General features: G+C 35.8%; 1 protein-coding gene across 1 annotated transcript; it reads left to right on the top strand.

Annotated features, from left to right (window-relative positions):
* Nucleotides 1-333: 333 nt before the first annotated feature.
* On the top strand, nucleotides 334-7,522 carry LOC134706008 (uncharacterized). Its single transcript, XM_063564720.1, has 3 exons — nucleotides 334-1,216; nucleotides 1,489-5,651; nucleotides 6,345-7,522. Exons 1-2 carry the CDS (start codon nucleotides 334-336, stop codon nucleotides 4,200-4,202), a joined length of 3,597 nt encoding a protein of 1,198 aa, XP_063420790.1. The 3' UTR covers nucleotides 4,203-5,651; nucleotides 6,345-7,522.
* Nucleotides 7,523-12,338: the final 4,816 nt, after the last annotated feature.

Raw genomic sequence — 12,338 nt, 5'->3', positions numbered from 1 at the left:
TGGATTACATTTTTCAAAGAAAAGTTGTTTAGTCATTCGAATTATTGAAACACATTAAATTTATTTAATGTCTGTGGCACCGTTAAAGTCCATAAGTCCTCTAAAGACACCGCTAAATGTCATTGGAATGTCGAGGAGCAATCTGCCATTTGTAGTTTTGTAAGAACGGTTTACTATTAAACCTTGATTTTTCTCAGATACTGATCATTATGTTGCCATTTTGACAGACTATTCTTTTTTTTGGTGTAATTTGGCCGTATAAATACGGACATAATTTTTGACCAAAATAACAACAGACTATGGAAGGCAGATGCCGAAATACAGCGAAAACAGATGGACATTCAAGCAGATCTAGAATTTCTTAGTAAGCAAAAAGAAGCAGCTGTAGCATATGCAGAGTACAAAGCAGCTATGGAAGACGATGAGTCACAGCACGATGCCAAGTCATTACAAGGAATACCTAAACAAGACGAGTTAGATCGAACTAGGCAGTACGTCGAAAGTCATAGAAATGTTACATTTAACAGTCAGAACTTCCGTGATAATCCGGTTCACAGCAATACTCACTTGGGCGATCATACTAGTGCTCCATTTATCCCAAGTGCACACCTGGATCAAATACCTGTATCGGAGCCAGTTGAAAATCACGATACGAATGACTTTTCTCTTACACGTCAGAGTAGAAATGATACACTGGACCACATTCATACGTCTCTTTCTCAACCCGTAGATGTTGACAACAACCCCAGTTTGAGCGAATTTTCACGCTTTCTATTGAAGAAAGATCTTTTGATGTCAAGATTTAACCGTTTCAATGATCGTCCAGAATCGTATGCACTTTGGAAATCCGGTTTTAAAGCTATTACAAAGGAACTTGAAGTGACTGCTATTGAGGAAAGTGAACTTTTAATTAAGTGGCTTGGACCCGATTCATCAAAGTTTGGACAAAGCATCCGGACATCAAACTTAAATGATCCGTCGATAGGATTACGAAAGATATGGCAAAGGCTAGAAGAACGTTTTGGTAGCCCGGAAATGATAGAAACGTCACTGAAGACAAAGATCAATGAATTTCCTAAAGTAACATTTAGAGAAGTGAAACGATTATATGATTTACAAGATGTTCTTTCGGAAATATTGTCAATTAAAGAGAATCCTGTATATGAGAAGCTTCTAAGTTACTTCGACTCTTCAGTAGGAATCAACCCGATAATGAGTAAATTGCCACAGTCGCTACAATATAAGTGGAGGGATAAAGCAACAAACTACAAGAAGTCAAAGCATGTTCCTTTCCGCGATTTTCGTTTTTTGTTGAATTCATATCCGATCAGGCTAGTAAGTACAATGACCCAGGATTCAAATTTGAAACTGATCAGAACAACAATTCACCACAATCACGGGATTAAGAATCCGGACGTTCATCTCAGAGACCACGCTTGAGCACGAGAAACATAAATGTTAGTAAGACAGAAATTGCTACTTCCACAGAGGGCATTAAACCAATTAAGCTTAAATGTGCTATTCATAAGACTAATCATTCGTTAAATGATTGCAGGTCGTTTTTATCCAAGTCTATAGAGGACCGCCGTAAGATAATCAAGGAAAACGGTATATGCTTCAAGTTCATCAACTCGAAAGATCACCTCAGTCGCAATTGTCATGAAACTGTTCAATGTAAGGAGTGTGACAGCTCTACTCATAGTTCAGGAATGCATATTTACGGACAACAGAAAATGCAACCTTTGGAACCCCATGGCGGGGAGCAATCTGAAGACGCAAGCAAAGTTGTTAAGGCGTATTGCATGGACATATGTAATGGTAAATTTTCTGGAAAGTCATGTGCAAAGATACTTCCGGTATTTGTTTCGCATGAAGATGATCCATCCAAACGCATCAAGACTTACATTATATTAGACGAACAAAGCAATAGGTCTTTGGGTAGAAAAGAACTGTTTGATTCATTTGACATTGTATGTAAACCAGAGGAGTATACATTAATGAGTTGCTCGGGTCGGACAAGAATGAATGGTCGACGTGTATCAGGATTGTTACTCGAATCTTTAGATGGGTCAACAAAAATGCAATTGCCAACAGTCATAGAATGTAAGGAGATACCAAATAATCGCGATGAGATTCCGACTCCAGACGTAGCTAATTATCACGATCATCTTCGTAGCATTTCACATGAACTTGAACCTTTAGACGAAAATGCAGATACTAGTATTCTTTTATTGATAGGACGAGACCTTCTAGAAGCTCATCATATAATTGAACAACGAATCGGACCAGCTCATTCTCCATATGCACAAAGATTAGCTTTGGGTTGGGTTATAATCGGAGATGTTTGTATTGGAAATAGACATGTCACAGACTCTGTCAAGTCTTACAAGACATACATACAAGCAGGTGGACGCCCGTCACTCTTAAAACCGTGTCCAAATGTAATCAGTGTACGAGAATTGCTGAAAACTCAAAACAAACTTGATAATACTGACTTTGACCTTGAAACAAAACTGGGAGACGGTGTATTTGATCGAACTGAGTTCGATGACACACCTGGAAAGTCTATAGAAGACAAAATATTTCTTGATATAATGGAGAAGGATTTCCACAAGAATGAAAATGGAAATTGGTGCGCACCTTTACCCTTTAAACCTAATAGGGAACGATTACCAAACAATTTTCCTATGGCTTTACGTCGTGCTAAAACACTTGATAGAAGTCTTCAGTCTAATAAAGAAAAACGTGAACACTTTTTAGAATTTATGCACAATCTTATACAAAACAATCATGCAGAAATAGCACCAAAACTTGACGAAGGAGCAGAATCGTGGTACCTACCTGTCTTTGGTATCTATCACCCAAAGAAACCTGGAAAGATCCGTTGTGTTTTTGATTCCTCTGCCAAATTTGGAGATGTGTCACTCAACAAGGTATTACTACAAGGACCGGATCTAAATAATTCTCTTCTGAGCGTCCTCATGCGCTTCAGAAAGAATCGTATTGCTGCCTCAGCTGACGTTCAGCAGATGTTCTATTCATTTTCTGTTGATGAGAAGCATAGAGACTTTCTTCGTTTCCTATGGCACGAAGACAACGACCTTGATAAACAGCTAGTAGCCTTTAGAATGACCGTACACGTATTCGGAAATAGCCCCTCGCCAGCGGTTGCAACATATGGACTACGAAAGTGCTCAAATTTGGCTGAACTAGATGTTAGAGATTTTATTCAGAGACACTTTTATGTTGACGATGGACTGATATCATTAGATAGCAGTCAGGACATGATAGATCTGCTAACACGAACTCAGAAAACCTTATTGGAGGAAGGAAATATACGCCTTCATAAGTTCGCATCAAATAGTGATGAAGTAATGTCCGCTCTTCCACATGAAGATCTTGCGCAAGACTTGAAGAGCATAGACTTTGATTCAGATAGTGTTCCACTACAGAGGAGTTTAGGGTTGTATTGGGACCTAGCTACAGACTGTTTTACCTATCGAATTTCTGAAGAAAGCAAACCTTTTACACGCCGTGGTGTATTATCTACACTTAACAGTCTATTTGACCCGCTGGGCTTTGTTGCTCCAGTCATAGTTGAAGGTAAAATTATACTGCGAGAGCTTATGGCGCAATCTGTTGATTGGGACGAACCCCTGCCGGAACACAGCAAATTGAAATGGGAAACTTGGAGAAATTCGCTTAGTGCACGTCAGAACATTACAATTCCACGCATGTATGTAAGTTCTTCATTAAGTAAAACACCTACCTTCGAACTTCATGTCTTTGCTGACGCATCTGAAAAGGCTATTGCAGCGGTATCATACTTACAAACAATCAAACCTGATGGCAACACTGAAACTGGATTCATTTTAGGAAAGGCGAAAGTCGCACCTCACCATGGACACACTATACCGAGGTTAGAGCTGTGTGCAGCTGTTTTGGCAGTTGACGTATCAAAGACAGTTGTTGAGAACTTTGATGAGACTTTCGATGTTGTTAAGTTTAACACCGACAGCAAGGTGGTCCTGGGATATATTTATAACCAGACACGTCGCTTTTATGTTTATGTGGAACATAGAATCGAACGCATACGTAAGTCAACGGTCCCAGAACAATGGAATTACGTTCCAACATCAGTCAATCCTGCAGATCAAGCTACAAGGTCAGTTTCGTCAGAAGATATTGGTTCTAGTTGTTGACTGCAAGGACCAACTAAGTTTCTAAGTGGAGAACTACAAGCTTCTGCATCTACTGCAACTCTAACGACACTAGTCAATCCAGATTTAGATAAAGAAGTACGACCTATTGTGACAGTTACAAAGACTACAATTGAAGACAGCCATTCTATTGGATCTGAACGATTTCTAAATTTTTCATCATGGAAGTCACTAGTAAATGGAATAGCCGTTTTACAACGATTCATTCAGTCGAGAATCAAAAAGGTTACCTTACAAGATATCGATGTAGATAAGTCGCTCAATGAGTCAGAAATATTTATAATTAAGACAATACAAAGTGAAGCTTATAGTTCAGAAATAGACTGCATAGTAAATGGACAAAATCTTAGGAAAAACAGTAGTATTATATCTTTAGATCCATTTCTGGATAGTGAAAGCATTTTGCGTGTTGGTGGAAGACTCAATAAATCAAATCTGCCATACCAAGAAAGAAATCCACTCATTCTTCCAGGAAAATGTCATGTGTCAAAATTACTAGTGCAACATTTTCATGCCCAAGTCAAGCACCAAGGACGACATTTTACAGAAGGTGCCATTCGTGCAGAGGGTTACTGGATTACAGGCTCGAAACGTCTCGTATCATCTGTTATACACCATTGCGTCCCGTGTCGTAGACTCAGAGGTTGTTTGGAGGTTCAAAAGATGGCTGACCTCCCTACAGACAGAATTGAACCCACTCCGCCATTTACTAATGTGGGGGTCGATGCATTTGGTCCTTGGTCTGTTATTCATCGCAGGACTCGTGGTGGCTGTTCAAATTCTAAAAGGTGGGCTATACTTTTTACATGTCTTCCGACACGTGCAATACATATAGAAATAGTTGAAGAGATGTCTTCGAGTGCTTTCATCAACGCCTTACGCAGATTCATTGCAATCAGAGGAAAAGTGAGTGTTTTTAGATCAGATCGCGGTACCAATTTTATAGGTGCAGTGGATCCTTTACACATCGAGGCAATTAACGTTGAAGATGACAAAGTTAAAACATTTATGCATGAAACGAGGACGATTTGGATTTTCAACCCTCCCCACTCCTCGCACATGGGAGGAGCGTGGGAACGATTAATAGGCGTAACAAGAAGGATTTTGGACTCAATTCTTACAGATTCAAACACAAAATTTCTAACTCATGATGTTTTAGTTACCTTCATGGCTGAAGTAGCGAGTATAGTGAATCATAGACCGATAGTTCCGGTTTCTTCTGACACTGATAATCCGTTTATACTTTCACCGGCAGTTCTTCTTACTCAAAAGACAAAATCTACAATCGAAACCGATTACATTGGAGAATTTGACACAAAGGATCTTCTTCGTGCCGAATGGAAGCGTGTTATGGTTCTTTCTGACATGTTTTGGTCAAGGTGGCGCAAAGAGTATCTGAACAATCTTCAGTCAAGGAGAAAATGGCAAAAAGTAAAATCACAAAAATACTGAACTCAGAGGAAAATCAATTTGGAAAGTCCATAATCACATGGCAAAATCAAAAAACAAAACGCATCAAAAACGAATGGACAAGAACTGTCATATTCCTGACTTGGTACAGGCATTTTCAAATGTAGAAAATTGTGGATTAAACCTGGTTCTATAGCGCTAACCCTCTCACTTTAATAACAGTCTCATCAAATTCCGTTACATTTACATGATGCGTTAAATAAACGGTCACAATCAATAAAATAGTCAAAATATGGGAACATCAGTCATCATCGTATAACAATTTAACAGGACACAACAACATCTACTATCGACGAACACATGGATTGATTTGAGTGTCTGACGTCAGAAAAATTATATACGTCACATAAATTTGTCGTTCAATGTGCATACAATAGTTATCAAAAGTACCTGGATTATAAACAATTTTAAATTTTACATAGGCAATGAGCGCAGACAGGGTTAAAAAATCAAAAGTATGTAAGAATAAATTACAGAAATCAAACTAGTCCAAAAGTTATACATAGAATTTATGAGAATCCAAAACTTTTAAAAAAAGAAACAATTTAACAGGACACAAAAACCTATCCACGAACACATGGATCTACTTGAGTGTCCGACGTCAGAAAAATTATATACGTCACACAAATTTGTCGTTCAATGTGCATACAAAAGGATGTTCCAAACATAAAGGAAGGAGATGTCGTTTTATTGAGAGACAAAACTCTAATTCGTAATGTATGGCCTCTTGGACTAGTAATTCGTGCATTCGCGAGTGATGATGGAAAAGTGAGAAAAACAGAACTACGTGTGATTAGAGATGGCAAACCAACAGTTTATGTGCGACCAATTACAGAACTTGTTCTTCTTGTCTCTGATCGAGAACAATGTGTTGAACTTTAAACATAAATTGTATTTGTTCAAAGATTTATTTAGTTATAGTGATATCCAGAAGACTGATATCAGACGGGGAGTGTAAAGTAACATTATTAGAACTATTCAGTATACAATGCTTATCATAAAATCTGGTGTTATTGTGTAAACATTCTTCACCAGTTTATTAATTAGATCGAATTTTGTTGATTTAATATTTTGTGTATTACTATGTTTCAATTTTATGTCACTGAAAGCTTATCGTAGGTTTAATCAGAGTTATCGAACTTTTACATCAATCCATGTGATGACAAACTATCTCGGACAATTTATCTAGGAATTTCCATAAGCTTTGGCTGACCACAATGTAAGAACCTTTTTATTTACTATAATATGAGTTTATGATACTGTTCAAGTAATTTTTGATACAAGTTTAATGATTATTTTCTTGCATTTTGCAATTTTTATGTCGTTGTATGGTATGTCGGTTTGACAATCAAAATACATTGTTTTGTAAACAATACTTACCTGGTATGATACTTACGTGGTTAATACTTACCTTTTTCCCTTTTTGTAATTCCCTAGACCTGAGATTCCCATTTTTTCGGGTTTTCAGTTGTTTATTCTATACCCCCTTTTTTCGTGTGAAAAATGTATGGAACGCATTTCCTGTCATAATTGTAATTTATAATTTTTTGGTAGTTTCATATAACAACTTGATATGGCTGTTATGATCATGTTTTTGTATTGTATTTTGTATTAACATTTTTTATAAGTAGTTTTTACTTTCTTTGTAGCTCTTCACCACTCTATCTTGTTCAGTCTACATTGATGAATAAAATGGTTTAAACTGTCTGCATTAGTTACATTACTTAGTGGCAGAACAACAGTTGTGTTAGAATTTGTAAAGGAAAGGCTGTCTGTGTATGAAGAAGAGAAGAGAGATTTGAAGAGGTTTACAACACCAGATTTTTCACCTTTAATTGGTAGCTCATCGGCAGTATATATAGCTCGAGGCAGTTTATTAAGTTGATGCAATTCTGCCACAGGCTTTTCTAATGTTTTTGAATAAGCCAATCGCTTTCGGAATTAATGAATAACAGTTTTATCGTCTTGTACATGTAGTTCTTTTTTTTGTTCTTGGTTGTTTTTTGTAATGATTGTAGAAAATGTTAAGGTTTCTTCTTTTTCTAGGAACTTTTTTATTTTTAAGAACTACACAACTGATAAAACTTTTAAAATCCTCCTCTCCATATTTTCTGTAGTTGAGCATGTCTGATAAAATGTTTGGTGCACATATTTCTCCTGTAAATATCTGGTGTAATTTGGTATTGGTTCCATTTGTTAATAATGATGATGTGTCTAGACGTTTCATGTATTCCTGGATGTTTTTCTCATCATTTTGTCTGATAGAAATTTCCCCAATGGTTGAATTTTTATGCTTAATTAAAAGCTGTTTTTTTTAAATTTTGTAGGACTTTTGCTCTAAAAGGTAATGATAAGCATGTAGAAGCTAAATACTTGTTTTGTGGTTGAATTCAGGGCTTGTTTGGTTTGCAACTTAATTTGCATTTCATGTGCGTCATCTAAAGCCACACAGTTTAAATCAGTGCCAGTGATGGACACTGCAAATGCTCCTAAAGAGAAGAAATCTAAAATAGGTTGGGCAAAGGTCAACAAGTCTGCTAAATGATAAGGTACAAGTTTAAGATATAGAGGTCTGTCAAAAGCACTAAAGAGAGGACATATCATTTTCAAGGACGCCATTCTTAGGTTCCAGTTCTTTGATCTAATAGAAATATACAGAGCAAAGTAGGAAAGGAAACCAGTGTGTATGAAGTTGTCCCAAAATCTGAATGCTTCATCGTTTTCTCTCTTTTTGGAACGCCAGAGTTTGAAATCAGAATCTGCATTTAGATGTGATGTAAATGTTTGTAATAAGGCAAAAAAGGAAGCCTCAACTCAGAACTTATTTTCAGTGAAGGAAGCATTGATGTTTGAAAAAAGAGATAGGAAATCATTATGACCCTCTTGCCTTGGTACATCTTAAGTTGATGTCTAGAAAGAGCCTCCCAAGCCTGCAACAAAAAATAATGAACCAGAGTAAATCTTGTATATTCTGTCAAACATTTTATTCTAGAACCAGCATTAAGAAGTTTAGCTACATCTTTTAGACCTGCCTCATAATATATCTTCATCAATACAGGTTGGACATTTTTCAAAAAATGTCAGTCACCAGGATGAATCAAAAGCCACTTAAATGCATCTCCATACTCAATAAATACCAGTCACAAGGATAAATCAAAGGCCACTTTTATGCATCTCCATACTCAAATTTTATTTTCATTAGTGTGTCATAGGATTTTCCATCGCCAACTTATACTACATGTTCAACATGTTTTCCAACTTTCATTTTTGAATGTAATAAATTTAAAACTTTTAACGCTGTATCTTTGTCGTGAGACTTCTCATCTAGCACTGCAACAAAATATGTTTTGGACTTTTCAGGAGAAACACTTTCATTTGATAGAGAGAGAAAGTATTTAATACCATGTTTAGACAACTTGTCATCTATAGTTAATGCTGTTTTGAATTGGTTCATACAATTGAAAGTCAGCATGTTATTTTGGAATGATTCCCAAGACTTTTTTTTCATCTTCTGACATTATAAAGTTATCAAAAGTTAAGTCAGAGTAAATATTTTGTTCAAGAATTGATGGTTTTCCTATATGGTCAAATGGTGCGTATAAGTTCTTTAATAGTTCTGAAGACATGTTTCTCTTACTTGACCTGATATGTGATGTTTCTGAATATTTTTTGTAGTGAGAATTGTCAAGATTTGGAATTGTGTCTTATATATCATTTTTAACTGGTGAACTGTCACAGCTTGAAGAAATGGAATTTGTATTTTCACCTAGTTGGATACATTTTGTAGAAATTTCTGTGTTTAAAGTTGAAATTACACTTGATGAAGTGGGAATTACATTAGAAGAAGTGAAAAATTCACTTGATGTAAAAATTTTACTGGAAGAAGTGGACAGTTCACTGGTGGAAGAACTATTAAGCAATGTTGTAAGTGGGTCAGTGGTTTCCAATATAGAATTTTCAGATGATGAATTTGTAGCAGAATGTAGTAGAGGTTCAGGCAGGGGCTCTACAATCTGAACAGATGTACCATGGAACCCATAATTTGATTTACCTGTAACTGAAGAATGAACTTGGTTTTTATCAATGTTGTCATAAGATCCAATAGCAAATGATTTGAAAGGAGTTGAATTTGTAGTATTACTTTGCTCGACTTTACCAGAAAAAAAACCACGTTTCTGAGTATCTTTTAAGACACAAACGCCAAATCTAGATAAAATTGCAAGGAAATCTGTAGAAGAAAAAAAAAGAGGGACGAAAGATACCAAAGGGACAGTCAAACTCGTAAATCTAAAACAAACTGACAACGCCATGGCTAAAAATGAAAAAGACAAACAGAAAAACAATAGTACACATGACACAACATAGAAAACTAAAGAATAAACAACACGAACCCCACCAAAAACTAGGGGTGATCTCAGGTGCTCCGGAAGGGTAAGCAGATCCTGCTCCACATGCGGCACCCGTCGTGTTCCTTATGTGATTACAAATCCGGTAAATAGTCTAATTCGGTAGGTCAAATTCATGAAAGGGAAGGGGATTGTAGTTACGACGTAAGGAACATATCCGATATCATTTGTGAAACGGTTATTCCATAACGGTCAACCAACTCGTGATGGCGTCCGTAAAATTTACGAAGGGATGATTTCAACTTCACCATTTGGAACTCTTGGTTTAATAGCTTCCTTGTGAGCAGTAACCCTCTATCAAAAAAATCATGATAGGAAATGCAAGCACGGGAATATCGTATCAATTGGGAGATATATACCCCGTATGCAGGTGCTGCTGGAATGTTGCTACTTAGAAATGGAAAGTTCACAATTGGAAAGCTGAAATCATCTCTTTTGTCGTAAAGTTTTGTCTTCAACCGACCCTCATTGTCAATTTCTAGATGTAAGTCAAGATATGAAGCCGACTTAACTGTATCTGTAGTATCCTTTATCTCCAATTCGATGGGATAGATGCGATCCACATAGTCACCAAATTTTGAATTGTTTAGTGAAAGAACGTCATCTATATAGCGGAAAGTAGAGTTAAAGGATATTGCTAACTTCTTATCTTTCTTCCTAAGAAACAGTCCTGTAGAAGTGCTTGAGAGTTTGTCTGCAGTGTCAGTTATAAGCATATGTAGTGGTTGGGTTCATGCATTGTTTTGAGTATGAAATATAGAACTTAAAATAAATAACCTTTGTAGAAGTCTAGACCTGAAAAAAATGTTCTCTTCTGGATGTGGTATGAAATGAGTTTTTATTTGAAGTAAATCGATAGGCATGTCTTTTTCCTCAGGTGCTGTTATAAAATATACAAAATTCCACAGGACAGGGTCAATTTTTTTAATTTCTGTCACAAAGTCAAACTTTGCTATGTCTTGTTGAATATTGGTTTGTCTTAAAGAGGTATAATCAGAAACACTCTGTTTTAAGTCTGACACTATATATGTTTTCAATATTTAAATTTTTATTATGATCCAATTTGGATTCACATTCAGTGTTTTGGTTTATTTGTTTACCATTTGTCAGAATAGCATTATAAGCACACTTTGTCATATCCATACCTGTTTTATACAATATTCTTCAAGATTTTCTATTTTTTTCTGAAGCATATTCAGACATTGTGTTGCCAAAACTCAGTTTTAACATGTTAAATAACTAGCGTGTGCTGTGAATAAAGATATTTTTGTTTTAATCCCTAATTGGTATAAATGAAACAAATAGGTGGAATACAAAGTTGATAGCATTACAGGTTTATCTACTTTAAACTCATTGTGAACATGAAACAATTTTTTTTTATAACACAACATATCAGCATGACTTTCATTACTAATGTCATGTTCAAACTGGCTTAGATTATCAAATTCATTGTCTATAGACATTGTCACATGGCCTCTTTGTGATACTTAATTAAATTTGTTATAACAATACATACACATGACTGGTTTTGTGGAGTTTTTAGATGTTTCATCAAATTCAGCCAAAGAAGTGTGAATATTAAATTGTGTATCTGAAATATAAACCTGTCTGCCAGTAATAGTTTTATCACATGCAATGCAAATATCCTGAAACCTGCTGTCTTTTTTTTTTTTTTATCCATTTACAATAGTGTTGATGACATAATGAATTTCCTAAAAATTCTGTCTGTAGATGTATCTAAATCTATGTTGAAAATTTTATGGAATAAATTAGTTTCAAAGGTTTGATTGTTGTGTTGTGTATGCTGCTGTTCCTGTAAGTACAAAAGGGCAAAAACATGGTAAATCATCTGAAACTGAACTTGTATTTATATTATAGTTGAGTTTAACTTTGGCAGGTGGACTGGAATCATTTGTTGTTGTTGAAATTTTGTTTTCATTTTTAATTCGCATCTTTTTGCAAATGCAGTCCTTCTCTGTAATGTTGTACAGATTAAATTCAAATGAACAGAACTCTGGTAAGGTTTTCTTTTTTTGTAGGAGGTGAATGTATGTAGAGGAAGGTAATTTGCGAATACACCAAGGGCCAGGTGCTTTCTCTGTGTGTACAGACGGGCAGTTTGACGGTAAACCTGGCATAATTACAGGATTTACTTCAGATTTAAGCCAAAACTGAAATGAAAAAAATCAATATTTTATATATTGAGTGAAGTTAATCATGTGAATTGCTGAGTGATTTGAGG

This window comes from Mytilus trossulus, chromosome 2, assembly GCF_036588685.1.
Source record: "Mytilus trossulus isolate FHL-02 chromosome 2, PNRI_Mtr1.1.1.hap1, whole genome shotgun sequence".
In the NCBI taxonomy this organism is placed as follows: Eukaryota; Metazoa; Mollusca; class Bivalvia; order Mytilida; family Mytilidae; genus Mytilus; species Mytilus trossulus.
Note: the sequence above shows the minus strand (reverse complement) of the source record. Positions and strands in the feature narration are given on the sequence as shown.

Excerpts from the sequence above, each read along its gene's own strand:
- LOC134706008 (XM_063564720.1), top strand. The coding sequence starts at position 334 with ATGGACATTCAAGCAGATCTAGAATTTCTTAGTAAGCAAAAAGAAGCA. Across the intron at positions 1,217-1,488 it reads AGGAATCAACCCGATAATGA|AGGGCATTAAACCAATTAAG; the intron begins GTAAATTGCCAC and ends CTACTTCCACAG.